The following is a 15,800-nucleotide window of genomic DNA, read 5'->3' as shown; positions in this document are numbered from 1 at the left end:
TCAGCAATGTCATTTGTACATTGCTGTGCATTATATTCACTTTTTGCACCATTTTTGGTGAAATCCCACTGAAAAAGAAAGACACCATATGCACATACACAAAGCCTTTTCCAAAACCAGATTAACCCCTTAGCGACCGCCGATACACATTTTAACGGCGTCAGTTTGACTTTGAGCAGGGGGTTGGACGAGATGACCCAGGAAGTCCCTTCCAACTCTACCATTCTTTGATTCAGTTAAGGGTACTTAAATGACAGCGCCGCTTTTTTTAACGGCGCTGAGGAATAAGGGTATAGCGCCCCCAGAGTTGGACTTTCTCTGGGGTCTCGGCTACCAGGGGTTTACCATTTAATTTCTCTCTCCTCTGATGTAATCGCACATCAGAAAGAGAGAACTGGGGTCCCCCATGAATTCCCCCCCTTCCCGATACCTCCGTTGTCCCTGCAACCCTCCGTAAAGTCTTCCGTGCCGCCAATATCTTCTTTCGGGAGAAAATGGCGGGTGCATGCACAGTGTACCCACCGAGATCTGCCAGCACCCGGTAACAATAGGATATTTTTCCTATTGGTTCATTTTGATCACTGTGATAGACCCTATCACAGTGAACAAAATAAAAATAGTAAACCAAACCCCCCTTTATCACCCCCTTGGTTAACTAAAAATAATAAAATAAAAATAGTATTTCCATTAGGGTTAGGTCTGGGGCTAAAGTTGGGGTTAGGGTTGGGTTGGGGTAAGGTGTTTATGGTTGGGATTAGGGTTAGGGCTGTTGTTATGGTTGGGTTTAGGGTTAGGGTTGTGGTTAGGGTTGGTGCTAGAATTGGGGGATTCCACTGTTTAGGTACATCATGGGGTCACCAAACACGACATGGCTCTACCATTGATTCCAGCCAATTTTGCGTTCAAAAAGTCAAACGGTGCTCCCTCCCTTCTGAGCCCTGCCATGCACCCAAACAGTGGCTTTTAACCACATACAGGGTATCGGCGTACTCGGGAGAAATTGCACAACAAATTTTGTGGTCCATTTTCTCCTGATACCCTTGTGAAAATAAAAAAATTAAAAAATTGGTTCCAAAGTAAATTTTTTGTGAAAAAAGTAAAATGTTAATTTTTTTTTTCTTCCACATTGCTTTAGTTCTTGTGAAGCACCTGAAGGGTTAATAAACTTCTTGAATGTGGTTTTGTGCACCTTGAGGGGTCCAGTTTTTAGAATGATCAATTTTGGGTACTTTCTGTTGTTTTGACCCCCCCACCCCCCAAACTCACTTCAAATGTGAGGTGGTCCCTAAAAAAAATGGTTTTGTATATTTTGTTGGAAAAATGAGAAATTGCTGGTCAACTTTTAACCCTTATAACTCCCTAACAAAAACAAAAAAAAATGTTTCCAAAATTGTGCTGATGTAAAGTTGACATGTAGGAAATGTTATTTATTAACTATTTTGTGTGACACCGCTCTCATATTTAACCCCTTCACCCCCAAGGGTGGTTTGCACGTTAATGACCGGGCCAATTTTTACAATTCTGACCACTGTCCCTTTATGAAGTTATAACTCTGGAACGCTTCAACGGATCCCGGTGATTCTGACATTGTTTTCTCGTGACATATTGTACTTCATGATAGTGGTAAAATTTCTTTGATATTACCTGCGTTTATTTGCAGAAAAAATGGAAATTTGGCGAAAATTTTGAAAATTTTGCAATTTTCCAACTTTGAATTTTTATGCCCTTAAATCACAGAGATATGTCATGCAAAATACTTAATAAGTAACATTTCCCACATGTCTACTTTACATCAGCACAATTTTGGAACCAAAATTTTTTTTTGTTAGGGAGTTATAAGGGTTAAAAGTTGACCAGCAATTTCTCATTTTTACAACACCATTTTTTTTTAGGGACCACATCTCATTTGAAGTCATTTTGAGGGGTCTATATGATAGAAAATACCCATGTGTGACACCATTCTAAAAACTGCACCCCTCAAGGTGCTCAAAACCACATTCAAGAAGTTTATTAACCCTTCTGGTGCTTCACAAGAATTTTTGGAATGTTTAAATAAAAATGAACATTTAACTTTTTTTCACAAAAAATTTACTTCAGCTCCAATTTGTTTTATTTTACCAAGGGTAACAGGAGAAAATGGACCCCAAAAGTTGTTGTACAATTTGTCCTGAGTACGCCGATACCCCATATGTGGGGGTAAACCACTGTTTGGGCGCATGACAGAGCTCGGAAGCGAAGGAGCGCCATTTGACTTTTCAATGCAAAATTGACTGGAATTGAGATGGGACGCCATGTTGCGTTTGGGGAGCCCCTGATGTGCCTAAACATTGAAACCCCCCACAAGTGATACCATTTTGGAAAGTAGACCCCCTAAGGAACTTATCTAGAGGTGTGGTGAGCACTTTGACCCACCAAGTACTTCACAGAAGTTTATAATGCAGAACCGTAAAAATAAAAAATCATATTTTTCACAAAAATTATTTTTCGCCCCCAATTTTTTATTTTCCCAAGGGTAAGAGAAGAAATTGGACCCCAAAAGTTGTTGTACAATTTGTCCTGAGTACGCTGATACCCCATATGTGGCGATAAACCACTGTTTGGGCGCATGGGAGAGCTCGGAAGGGAAGTAGCACCGTTTGACTTTTCAATGCAAAATTGACTGGAATTGAGATGGGACGCCATGTTGCGTTTGGGGAGCCCCTGATGTGCCTAAACATTGAAACCCCCCACAAGTGACACCATTTTGGAAAGTAGACCCCCTAAGGAACTTATCTAGAGGTGTGGTGAGCACTTTGACCCACCAAGTACTTCACAGAAGTTTATAATGCAGAACCGTAAAAATAAAAAATCATATTTTTTCACAAAAATTATTTTTCGCCCCCAATTTTTTATTTTCCCAAGGGTAAGAGAAGAAATTGGACCCCAACAGTTGTTGTACAATTTGTCCTGAGTACGCTGATACCCCATATGTGGCGATAAACCACTGTTTGGGCGCATGGGAGAGCTCGGAAGGGAAGTAGCACCGTTTGACTTTTCAATGCAAAATTGACAGGAATTGAGATGGGACGCCATGTTGCGTTTGGAGAGCCACTGATGTGCCTAAACATTGAAACCCCCCACAAGTGACACCATTTTGGAAAGTAGACCCCCTAAGGAACTTATCTAGATGTGTTTTGAGCGCTTTGACCCACCAAGGGCTTCACAGAAGTTAATAATGCAGAGCCGTAAAAATAAAACAAAAATTTTTTCCCACAAAAATTATTTTTCAGCCCCCAGTTTTGTATTTTCCCGAGGGTAACAGGAGAAATTGGACCCCAAAAGTTGTTGTCCAATTTGTCCTGAGTGCGCTGATACCCCATATGTGGGGGGAAACCACCGTTTGGACGCATGGAAGGGCTCGGAAGTGAAGGAGCGCCATTTGGAATGCAGACTTAGATGGAATGGTCTGCAGGCGTCACATTGCGTTTGCAGAGCCCCTAATGTACCTAAACGGTAGAAGCCCCGCACAAGTGACCCCATTTTGGAAACTAGACCCCCCAAGGAACTTATCTAGATGTGTTGTAAGAACTTTGAACCCCCAAGTGTTTCACTACAGTTTATAACGCAGAGCCGTGAAAATAAAAGATCTTTTTTTTTCCCACAAAAATTATTTTTTAGCCCCCAGTTTTGTATTTTCCTAGGGGTAACAGGAGAAATTGGACCCCAAAGGTTGTTGTTCTATTTGTCCTGAGTACGCTGATACCCCATATGTTGGGGTAAACCCCTGTTTGGGCACACGGGAGAGCTCGGAAGGGAAGGAGCACTGTTTTACTTTTTCAACGCAGAATTGGCTGGAATTGAGATCGGACGCCATGTCGCGTTTGGAGAGCCCCTGATGTGCCGAAACAGTGGAAACCCCCCAATTATAACTGAAACCCTAATCCAAACACACCCCTAACCCTAATCCCAACAGTAACCCTAACCACACCTCTAACCCTGACACACCCCTAACCCTAATCCCAACCCTATTCCCAACCGTAAATGTAATCTAAACCCTAACCGTAACTTTAGCCCCAACCCTAACCCTAACTTTAGCCCCAACCCTAACTGTAGCCTTAACCCTAGCCCCAGCCCTAGCCCCAACCCTAGCCCTAATGGGAAAATGGAAATAAATACATTTTTTTTATTTTTCCCTAACTAAGGGGGTGATGAAGGGGGGTTTGATTTACTTTTATAGCGAGTTTTTTAGCGGATTTTTATGATTGGCAGCCGTCACACACTGAAAGACGCTTTTTATTGCAAAAAATATTTTTTGCGTTACCACATTTTGAGAGCTATAAATTTTCCATATTTTGGTCCACAGAGTCATGTGAGGTCTTGTTTTTTGCGGGACGAGTTGACGTTTTTATTGGTAACATTTTTGGGCACGTCACATTTTTTGATCGCTTTTTATTCCGATTTTTGTGAGGCAGAATGACCAAAAACCAGCTATTCATGAATTTCTTTTGGGGGAGGCGTTTATACCGTTCCGCGTTTGGTAAAATTGATAAAGCAGTTTTATTCTTCGGGTCAGTACGATTACAGCGATATCTCATTTATATTATTTTTTTTATGTTTTGGCGCTTTTATACGATAAAAACTATTTTATGGAAAAAATAATTATTTTTGCATCGCTTTATTCTCAGGACTATAACTTTTTTATTTTTCTGCTGATGATGCTGTATGGTGGCTCGTTATTTGCGGGACAAGATGACGCTTTCAGCGGTACCATGGTTATTTATATCTGTCTTTTTGATCGCGTGTTATTCCACTTTTTGTTCGGCGGTATGATAATAAAGCGTTGTTTTTTGCCTCGTTTTTTTTTTTTTTTTCTTACGGTGTTTACTGAAGGGGTTAACTAGTGGGCCAGTTTTATAGGTCGGGTCGTTACGGACGCGGCGATACTAAATATGTGTACTTTTATTGTTTTGTTTTTTTTATTTAGGTAAAGAAATGTATTTATGGGAATAATAATTTTTTTTTTTTTTCATTATTTTGGAATATTTTTTTTTATTTTTTTTTACACATTTGGAAAAAAATTTTTTTACTTTTTTACTTTGCCCCAGGGGGGAACAATACAGATCGGTGATCTGCCAGTTTGCATAGCACTCTGACAGATCACCGATCTGAGAGAAGTGCAGGCTGCTTCACAGTGCCTGCTCTGAGCAGGCTTCTGTGAAGCCACCTCCCTCCCTGCAGGACCCGGATCCGCGGCCATCTTGGATCCGGGTCTGGAGCAGGCAGGGAGGGAGGTAAGACCCTCGCAGCAACGCGATCACATCGCGTTGCTGCGGGGGGCTCAGGGAAGCCCGCAGGGAGCCCTCTCCCTGCGCGATGCTTCCCTGCATCGCCGGCACATCGCGATCATGTTTGATCGCGGTGTGCCGGGGGTTAATGTGCCGGGGGCGGTCCGTGACCGCTCCTGGCACATAGTGCCGGATGTCAGCTGCGATAGTCAGCTGACACTCGGCCGCGCTCCCCCCGTGAGCGCGGCCGATTGGCTATGACGTACTATCCCGTCAAGGGTCAGATAGGCCCAGGTCACCTCGACGGGATAGTACGTCAAAGGTCACAGAGGGGTTAAGGGTACACAAATTAAAAGTTTGAAAATTGCAAAATTTTCTACATTTTTGCTCAATTTTGCTGTTTTTTAATAAATAAACGCATGTCATATTGAAGAACTTTTACCACTAACATGAAGTACAATATGTCACGAAAAATCTCAGAATCAGTGGGATCCGTTGAAGCGTTGCAGAGTTATTACCTCCTAAAGTGACAGTGGTCAGAATTGTAAAAAATTGGGTTGGTCGTTAAGTACCAAATTGGCTCTGTCACTAAGGGGTTAGTTATGTAAAAATATTGGGTTATGGGCTAAAATTATTTCATCGACATTACAGAAATAGTATAGTATTTTATATTGTATTACTATTGTATAATGGTATATACTATTATTGTATAATGGGTATTACTATTATTGTATAATGGTTATTACTATAAAACATTATTTAGATATGTATTATGTCTTCTGTTCAGGTTCAAGACAAACATCAAGATGAAGAAGATCGCAAAAGCATTTGGGTTACTCAGGAGCGACAGAAGACTTTGGACAGGCTTCGCACATTTAAGCAGGTTAGCTGGGGTGATGCAGATATGCTTAGCTTAGCAATGGTGCCACCATGTATGATCTTTATTAATGGATCACCTCAGTACAGTGAAACCAATAAAATTGCTATGCTCTGTGCTTGGCAAGATGGCTTAATCTCCTTCCTAGAAAGCGCTTTACCATATGCACCTTGTAATATAATTATATTTAATAAGTTACTGCCGTTTTATTTTCATACACACACATACATTGTTGAGTCTTACCATTGTCCAGTTAGAAACCCAAGTGTATAGTAACGTAGCCAGACAGGTAAAAAAGCTTAGGAGTTTACAAAAGTAGACTTAAGATTTAAATGATGGCCGTATGTATGACCCAAGACCACTCAGTTTAGTGGTAATCCACATTGATCACTCATGTAAACCACATTATTAGAGCCCATTTAGATGGAGCAAAATAATAAAGGAACAGGCGTTGGTAGAAACATTAAAATCATTATAGTATGATTATCAGGCCAGCAAGAATGTGATAAACGAATAAAACGCTCGTTTGTCAGGTGTGATGGGTATTATAATAACGATTAATCTGTACAGAGATTTGTGGTCAATCTGCCTAATCAAGACTGTAGCCGAACGACGGCCATTTAAAGCCTGTGATTGTGTTCTGTAAACCTGGCCAAGTAAACACAGGAGATTTCAGTATTAGAAGCAGTATTATTTTTCCTCATGCTTCAAGAAAAATCCTTCCTAGTTTTCACGGCTTATATAATATGTTTGAGCAGGTTAAAGTTCAATAGGAAGGTCCCTCAAATTAGATTAATCGAAGTGTCGCCAGACAATGACCTATTTTAGTACATTTTTGTTAAATGCATCTTTGATAATTGTGGGTTTTTTGTTTTGCTTTTTTCCCTTGTGACTCTATGTATTCCTGTAGTCCTGTAATTATTACACTAACCACTATGTTTGATACTAGACTCACACTTCCTGTTCTAAACAGAAGAGTTTTCAGCAGTCTCATTATTATCACAGACAGGAAATTTTAGCTTAAAGGGCCACTGTCACCCCCTCCAGCCGTTATAAACTAAAAGAGCCACCTTGTGCAGCAGTAATGCTGCATTCTAACATTGTGGCTCTTTTAGTTTTTGGTGCATGTATTCACAAAATAAAGCGTTTTATAACTTCTCCAAAATACCTGTCTTTCGCCAGGGAGGCAGGTCCTCACCCCCCTGCTTGAAACGCCACACTGCCATCACTCAAATCTTCAGGGGTGCCAGGCGCCTCCCCCTCCACGCTGTTTTCGCATGAAATCCGGCGCCTGCGCTGTGTAGTACTGTCTGGTGCAGGCGCAGTGAGCTTTGGCCATCTAACGTCACAGCCAGGCTTGCAGACGCCGCCAGTGCGGCCACCCACCTTGGTAATCCCAGCCCCGCAGTGTGTTATGCATTATGCACAGTGCGGGGCTGGGATTACCAAGGTGGGTGGCCGCACAGGCGCCCTCTGCAAGCCTGGCTGTGACGTCAGACGGCCAAAGCTCACTGCGCCTGCACCAGACAGTACTACACAGCGCAGGCGCCGGATTTCATGCGAAAACAGCGCGGAGGGGGCGGCGCCCCTGAAGATTTGAGTGACGGCAGTGTGGCGTTTCAAGCAGGGGGGTGAGGACCTGCCTCCCTGGTGAAAGACAGGTATTTTGGAGAAGTTATAAAACGCTTTATTTTGGGAATACATGCACCAAAAACTAAAAGAGCCACAATGTTAGAATGCAGCATTACTGCTGCACAAGGTGGCTCTTTTAATTTATAACGGCTGGAGGGGGTGACAGTGGCCCTTTAAGCCTGGAAAACCTCTTATAATAGATAAGTCGTATTTTGTGGCGACTCTTTCCTTTGAAAATCATTTGACCGAGCTGTTTACTAAAATGTAGCCCAAAATATGTCTGGGAATCATTTTAGAAGCGACAATGAGCTGGGATGCGTCCTGTTGTCTCTGCTGCTTTGGAGGTCTGTTGGTATGATTCACTTCATGGTCTCCGTTATTGTTATTATACTCACTACATGTAGGCCATGTGATAGAGGTTAGAGGACATATAGGTGCACCATGTTTTGCAGTAGTGACCTTTTTTTACCATTTATTTGCTGAGGCTATTTTTTTTTTTTTCTTTGTTCAGCGACATCCTGGGCAAGTGATCCTTAAGTCAACAAGACTGCGTCTGACTCACAGTAGAAGAAAAACCGCAGGGAGAATTACCCCCAGTGTTGATGAGCCACAATCCCTCTCTGTCAGTATTCAGACACAGGGGATAGTTGACATGGAGTCACCAGAAATTGTACAGCCTTTGGAGGTTACGCTCGAAAACCTAAAACTTGAAGATAAGTTATTACCTCCTGGTGTAAGTACCTCTGGGCTTCAGGAAGCAATGTCACTCCCCACTTTCACTCATAGTACACTTGAACCTAATGCTGCGCAGCCCCTGTCACTTCCACTATCCTCTCCACCACCGCCGCCGCCACCACCACCTCCTCCACCTCTGCAGAAAGAAGCAAATCCTCTAGAAGTCAGAGTTATTCACGTCAAGAAGGAATCGGAAGAGCTGGCCACCCAGGCACCTTCCGGCGGCCCTCTGTCCCAGTTATTTGATAGCAGTCAGCTCGTCAGTGCCAGAAAAAAACTGAAGAAAACCGGAGCTCTGGACGGCATAGAAACAAGAAGAGGTATGAAGCCCGTTTTTAATTTTTTTGTTACTTTAAAACAATGTTTATGGCTATGCGATGTACATGTGAAAGAAGGGGTTAAATAACCACAACAATAAAACAAGAGCTTAATTAGTGAATGACTAGTAAATAAGAAGAGAAAGCCCTGCCCACGAGGACTGGGGATGGAGACGGCAGGTGAGGCGCTGCTAATATGGCAGTGGGGTTAATGTAGGCTTTTTTTTGAAAAGATGAATTGTCAAGTTAATTTTTTTGGGAGAGTGTGATGTATTGGGATAGAAAGTTCCCACGTATGGCGAAGGGAGCATGGAAAAAGTGCTGGAGACATTGATGCGAGGCGCAGAGAACAAAGAAGGAAACCTTTATAAGGAGACATTGGGAAATTAGAGAATTTCCCAGTATGGGCGACTTTGTGTCATCATCGTATTGAAAGTTGCATTATCTGGGCATCTAAAGAGATGGGCAGAAGAGAGCGGCACTGGTATTATTCAGAGAGGTAGACTGCGGAGGCGAGGGTGGACTGCAGGGGTGTAAAAGCTAGTCAGGAGGCCACAGAGAAGCATGTTGTAGTAGTCGAGGTGGGAGACAACGAGGGCATGTACTAGCATTTTTGTTTTCTCAGGATTATATTTTTTTTTTGTTTTTGCAGTTTAGTTTCAGTACAGAATTTTAGTTATAGCAGCTTTTGAATGTAGATATTGAGTGAATTGGTTATTTTATTTTCTGCCACTAGAGAGAAGAATCCCAATGTTCTGCCATGTATTCTATTACCTTTTTTCTCAGATTGACAACATTTGTGTGGCACTTGTCAAAGCTCCAAGTCTACTAAAAGATTCTATAAGGGGTCAATCACTTAGGTCCCTAGGTGTAAGCTCACTCAGATTTGAAGTATAAAAGGAACTGCAATTACTGTTTTATTATAGTTACAATAGTTACCCACATTACTAACAGCGTAGTCAAAAGTCATAAAGACACACAGGTTCTCTTTTAATTAAAGGGAACCTGTCACCCCTTCCCCCCCCCCCCCCCAGGCGTTTTTAACTAAAAGAGTCACCTTGTGCAGCAGTAATGCTGCATTCTGACAAGGTGGTTCTTTTTGTTCTGGGTGCTGTAACTGCCGAAATAATCAGTTTTGTAATTTGTCCTAAATACCTTTCTTCAGTCCTGGAGGCAGGCCTTTCCCCCCTGCTGCAGACGCCACACAGCCGTCACTCAAATCTTCTTGGCGCCGGGCGCCGCCTCCTCTCCGCTATTTTGAAATGAGCCGGCGCTTGCGCTCTTTTCTCCTGCCTTGGGCAGGCGCAGTGAGCACTGCCCGTCCTCTGTCCTCATATGCAGTCTAGCTGACTGCACCTGTGCGGCCGCCCTGCCTGTGAATCCCAGCCCCGCAATGTGAATAAATCAGAAGACACTGCAGGGCTGGGAATCACAGGCAGGGTGTCCGCACAGGCGCAGTCAGCTGGACTGCATATGAGGACAGAGGACGGGCAGCGCTCACTGCGCCTGCCCAAGGCAGGAGAAAAGAGCGCAGGCGCCGGCTCATTTCAAAACAGCGCTGAGGAGGCGGCGCCAAGAAGACTTGAGTGACGGCTGTGTGGCGTCTGCAGCTGAGGGGGAAAGGCCTGCCTCCAGGACTGAAGAAAGGTATTTAGGACAAATTACAAAACTGATTATTTCGGCAGTTACAGCACCAATAACTAAAAGAGCCACCTTGTCAGAATGCAGCATTACTGCTGCACAAGGTGGCTCTTTTAGTTAAAAACGCCTGTGGGGGGTGACAGGTTCCCTTTAAAAAACTCTCCCTGTCCCTCTTTTTAGCCATTTATTCCCATAGAAATCAAAGTTATACTTGCCTGTCTGCCGTAATTCCAAAATAATGAGGTCCCATGACGATCCTCAACTTTGCTACATTTGGATGGCGTGGTGAGCGGTGACATCAGTAACATGACCGCTCATCACGCCATCCGGAACAGCCGTATTGCTTTTGACTACGGGGTTAGTAATGGGGGATTCTGATAGACACCCCCCATTACTAACCCCTGGGCTTTGTCAGCGGACATGAAACAACTGACATCAACCCCAAATCTATTTCCTAGCCGAGGGAATTTGTGAATCTAATGAATGATCCATTCCTGGGGCGGCTGAGGGCTGATGTTATTAATCTGACAGGGAGCCAATATCCATGGACCCTTCCTAGGTTATTAATATCAGCCTGCAACTGTCTGTTTAGCTTTTGCTGGTTACTAAAAATAGGGAGAACCCCACAGCATTTTTTGGGGGGGTCTCCCCTTTGTTATAACCAGTGAAGGCTATGCAGAGAGCTGTGAGCTGATAATAATAGCCTGGAAAGCTCCATGTTTATTGCCCCCTTCCCAGACTATTAAGACCAGCTCTCAGCTGTCTGCTTTCCCTCAGCTGATTAAAAAAATAAGGGGATCCCATACTATTTTTTTTAATTCATTTATTTATTTGCTAAATACAAGTACAGAAAACTACACATGTAAAGCTCTGATTATATATCTCACTGATGTATTGCTGTATATCTACTTTTCACTTATCTATATCTGTATAAGATTGTTTTATTAGTTAGAAAGCTTAGCTTGAAATGACTGAGAATTACTGTATGTAAAAGCTGATGTTAAAATTGCATTGCAGACTCATGTCATACAGATGTTAGGTGAGGAAATATCGCTGTCCGACTTTTCTGGCTGAGAATCTCGGCTACTTTATATCCGCAGATGTGAGCGGACCCTAATGAATCTGCTTTCAAGCATTTTTCTGTCTGAGCTGCTAACAGCATTCAATATGCCTCTCCCATCAAATACAGAAAACCTATTTAAAAATAATCTAACACAAAATATATCACTATTTGGCTTTAGTAATAACCAAAACTGTTCCCTTTAAAAACTGCCGACTTTATAGAATAATAATTTACAAATAAAAAAAAAATATTCAAAAGGGAAATTCTGCCATGGACTAATCCCATTAGGTAGAAGAGGACCCCAGAGATAGGCAGATGAGACGATGTCCCATTTGTGGGACCACAGAGATGAAATGGATTATAGTTTCCTGTAGAAAAACTGAAAACGTTCTGCAAGTTTACCCATAAAACTTTGCGTGGTGAAACTAAAATCTCTGGATTGTTGATGTCCGGTAATGCCGCATCCTTCTGAGAAAGATGCTGTTTGTAGCTGCTCTTCATCCAAGTTGGCAGGTTGAGGTCCTGAAATTGGGACACTTTGACTCATGTTGATCTGTATGGTAGCCATTTCTGTAGATAAAGAGGCCTTCTTTTAGTGAAATAAACCTTGGTGTTTAATGAAAACACAGATTCAAGAAAAAGGCCTATTCCATAGAGACGCACTCTTGGACAGACCCATAACCAACACAAGAAAAATAAGTGCACGTAAGTCTCATAAAATGAACATCTTTATTAATGCAAAGATAAAATTAATAACGTGCAAAAAACAGAGTATTCCTAAAAATTGGACTAGTGCACACTTAATAATGTAAGATAATGCATGGCAAAGGAATATAGTACGAGAGTACTCAGAATCCCCTAGTCTGAAGGCTATATACGAAGACTGTCCATGGAGGACCCATATTCCTTTACCATGCATTGTTTTACATACTCTGTACTAGTCCAATTTTTTTGGAATACTGTTTTTTTTGCTCGTGATTAATTTTATCTTTGTATTAATAAAGATGTCCATTTTCTGAGACTTATCTGCACTCATTTTCCTTGTGTTGGGTATAAACCTTGGTATTTGTAGTAGCTTCTTATATCTTCTCTTTTGCAGTGAGCTCGCCAATGGATGAAGTGCTGGCATCCCTAAAACGTGGTAGTTTTCATCTGAAGAAGGTGGAACAGCGGATGTTGGCTCCTTTCCCAGATGAGGACGACAGTAATAACATATTAGCACAAATCAGAAAAGGAGTCAAATTGAAGAAAGTACAAAAAGATGTTTTAAAAGAATCCTTTACGCTTCTGCCGGACACTGACCCACTGACACGCAGCATTCACGAAGCACTTAGACGGATCAAGGAGGCCTCGCCTGAATCGGAAGATGAGGAGGAGAGTTTGCCTTGCACTGACTGGGAAAACTAACTGGTATTCAATCTTACCTATGTATGGTAGTTAGAAAATCTGTTATACTGCAAGTACGTGCACATTATTATGTCCAGTTACCACTTCTCACCAGGACATAGTTCTCAAATTAAAATGTCTTTTATAGTGCCTCCATTACGGGGAGCTCAGGAGCTTACTGCATACAATGTATACATTGCAGTTATCGCCGCCTAGTGGTAGCAGAAGGCAGCACCCTTTTGGAATTTTACTCTGTGTGCAGGATTCGGAGCACCATAGTAGAAAAACAGAACTCCGACTGCTGTAAATAACACAAAATCATTGAAATATGCTTTTCATAAAAAAAAAAAAAAAAAAAAAGATCCACAATGTTGTACTTGGTTCTCTCTGTGTCAGTCAGACATGCAAGTATCAATGAGTAACTATGGTTGTCACATACGTGGAACAGGACGAACGTTAAAACCACCTAAAGTAGGAGTGAATAGCATTAATTTTCTTGTGAGAATGACATCTGTGAAGACTGGGTATATTGGCGGAAGACGTGGGGTATATTGGCGGAAGACGTGGGGTATATTGGCGGAAGACGTGGGGTATATTGGCGTAAGACGTGGGGTATATTGGCGTAAGACGTGGGGTATGTTGGCGTAAGACGTGGGGTATGTTGGCGGATGACGTGGGGTATGTTGGCGGATGACGTGGGGTATGTTGGCGGATGACGTGGGGTATGTTGGCGGATGACGTGGGGTATGTTGGCGGATGACGTGGGGTATGTTGGCGGATGACGTGGGGTATATTGGCGTAAGACGTGGGGTATATTGGCGTAAGACGTGGGGTATATTGGCGTAAGACGTGGGGTATATTGGCGTAAGACGTGGGGTATATTGGCGTAAGACGTGGGGTATGTTGGCGTAAGACGTGGGGTATGTTGGCGTAAGACGTGGGGTATGTTGGCGTATGATGTGGGGTGTATTGGCGGATGACGTGGGGTGTATTGGCGGATGACGTGGGGTGTATTGGCGGATGACGTGGGGTGTATTGGCGGATGACGTGGGGTGTATTGGCGGATGACGTGGGGTGTATTGGCGGATGACGTGGGGTGTATTGGCGGAAGGCGTGAGGTATATTGGCGGAAGACCTGGGGTATATTCCTGTGTTGAAAGCAGGAAAAGTGGGCATGCGTCAGGATCTAGACTACTGTTCGAGCATCTCCTAATGGCAGGTCTTGTGCGGTGTTCCTGTATTCAATGGCTAGTATCCACTAAAAGTGACCGCACAGGAGCGACCTACACAACATTGTGCGGGCGGTTTTATTGCTGCCAGTAGCCAGGTAAATGATAAGGTGCATTTAAAAATCCTGTCTTTTCTGTGCACAGGTGGATCTCATGGACCATGGAGACATCCACAGCCAAACCGAATAGCTTCTGCTGCATGAAGAAGAGAGCGAGGAGACGAGTGCGTCAGGTGCCTCCATTACACAGCAGTGGGGAAGCCTCACCCATCGGTCGATGAATCCATGTCATACGTCTTGTGATACTTTCAGGCATGTTGGACTGTATGAGCCGTTCTCCGCTTCCCAATGCAATTTTTCTCTTCTCGTCGCTCATTTGCTGGTTTGGTATTTCTTGGCAAAACACTATTCAGTTATTTGTGAATTTGGAGTCTACAAAGGACATCTTTCCAATCCATATCACTGAATGCACTGACCCCAATCCACGCGATGGAGAGTAACGATAACTGACAGTATCGGACACTATTAATCAGAAGTAGATTGGGTGCCGTTTACTCCAATCAAGAATCCAATGGATTGCAGAAACATTACAGTGAAACAATAATGATCTTTGGGTTGTATTTGAAGAGGCGACCATGATGATGAGGTGCTTGCCATTACTTAGCATTACAGAATGTCATCTTGGGTCTCTTGAAAGCCGGGTAAGGTACACCTGAGACTTTGCTCTGACGTCTCATGCACTCTTTCTCTTCAAGACTATTGTTTGGCTGCAGACAGCACGGTTTTTTTTGTTTTTGTTTTTTTTCCATGCTGGTCAACAAATGCATATAGCTGCAATGGATGACGTACTGTATGTAAGGAGCAGTTAGTCATTTTACTAATTCTTATATTTTTTGCATTTTTAATTATTTGATGGCATTTTATTTTGTCTTAATTATTTTATGCAACATTGTTGAGTTCCTTAATGGGTTTCCTAAGGAAAATGCAAAATTTATATTTATACATCAATCTTAAAAAAAAAAAAAAAAAAAAAAACACAACAAAAATCTAGTATTACTTCCTGTGCATATTTCCTCCGATAATGTTGTGCGGCATTTAGCGTGTGATGGCCATGATTTGGTCCCCTTAACCAATTGTTTCTGACCAGCAACCTGCCCAAATTCAGAACTGTCCAGTGATTAAAAGAATTTAGGTGAAGTCCACGCGCCTCTGCTCCGCAGAAATAGATTTTGCTTAGTTTTGATAATACCAAAAAGGTAACTTTGGCTTGGTAGATATAGCTATTTTCTTTATAAAGAAGCCGAATTTCCGATTGTTCCGGCATGACGAGGCTCATGTGACGTTTTAGCATCCTAGCTTTCCGGTAGTACATAGCATGCACCGTTTTCAATCCGTAATGTACTTTTCTACATATGTCCATGAATAGGAGATGACGTTTTATTTGTTAGCGGTTCCTGAGGTTTTAGAGATCATTCCGTAAATTCCACTTTGCACGACAACAGGGCGGTTTTTGCATTACTGTGATAAGGTGTTTGCGATTCCCTGGGCTGTGACGGGTGGCGTGCTGCCGAGGTATAATGTGGCTTTCTTTATGCAAGCAGGGCTTGGTCTGTGTGCTTGGATGAGGCACGAAGGTTAGAATACATGGAAAGGTGGC

At 42.7% G+C, this 15,800-nt stretch overlaps 1 protein-coding gene across 1 annotated transcript in view; it reads left to right on the top strand.

Moving 5' to 3' along the window:
* Positions 1-15,155, top strand: part of JMY (junction mediating and regulatory protein, p53 cofactor) — an 88,820-nt gene extending 73,665 nt beyond the window's left edge. The window contains exons 8-11 of the mRNA XM_077286944.1: positions 6,052-6,147; positions 8,285-8,828; positions 12,629-12,939; positions 14,289-15,155. Coding sequence (XP_077143059.1) covers positions 6,052-6,147; positions 8,285-8,828; positions 12,629-12,936 — 948 coding nt within the window. The 3' untranslated portion in view covers positions 12,937-12,939; positions 14,289-15,155. The remainder of the gene's footprint in view (positions 1-6,051; positions 6,148-8,284; positions 8,829-12,628; positions 12,940-14,288) is intronic.
* The last annotated feature ends 645 nt before the right edge of the window (positions 15,156-15,800 follow it).

The sequence above is a fragment of the Ranitomeya variabilis genome, chromosome 1 (genome assembly GCF_051348905.1).
Source record: "Ranitomeya variabilis isolate aRanVar5 chromosome 1, aRanVar5.hap1, whole genome shotgun sequence".
Classification (NCBI taxonomy): Eukaryota; Metazoa; Chordata; class Amphibia; order Anura; family Dendrobatidae; genus Ranitomeya; species Ranitomeya variabilis.
This window is presented reverse-complemented; position numbering and strand designations above follow the sequence as displayed.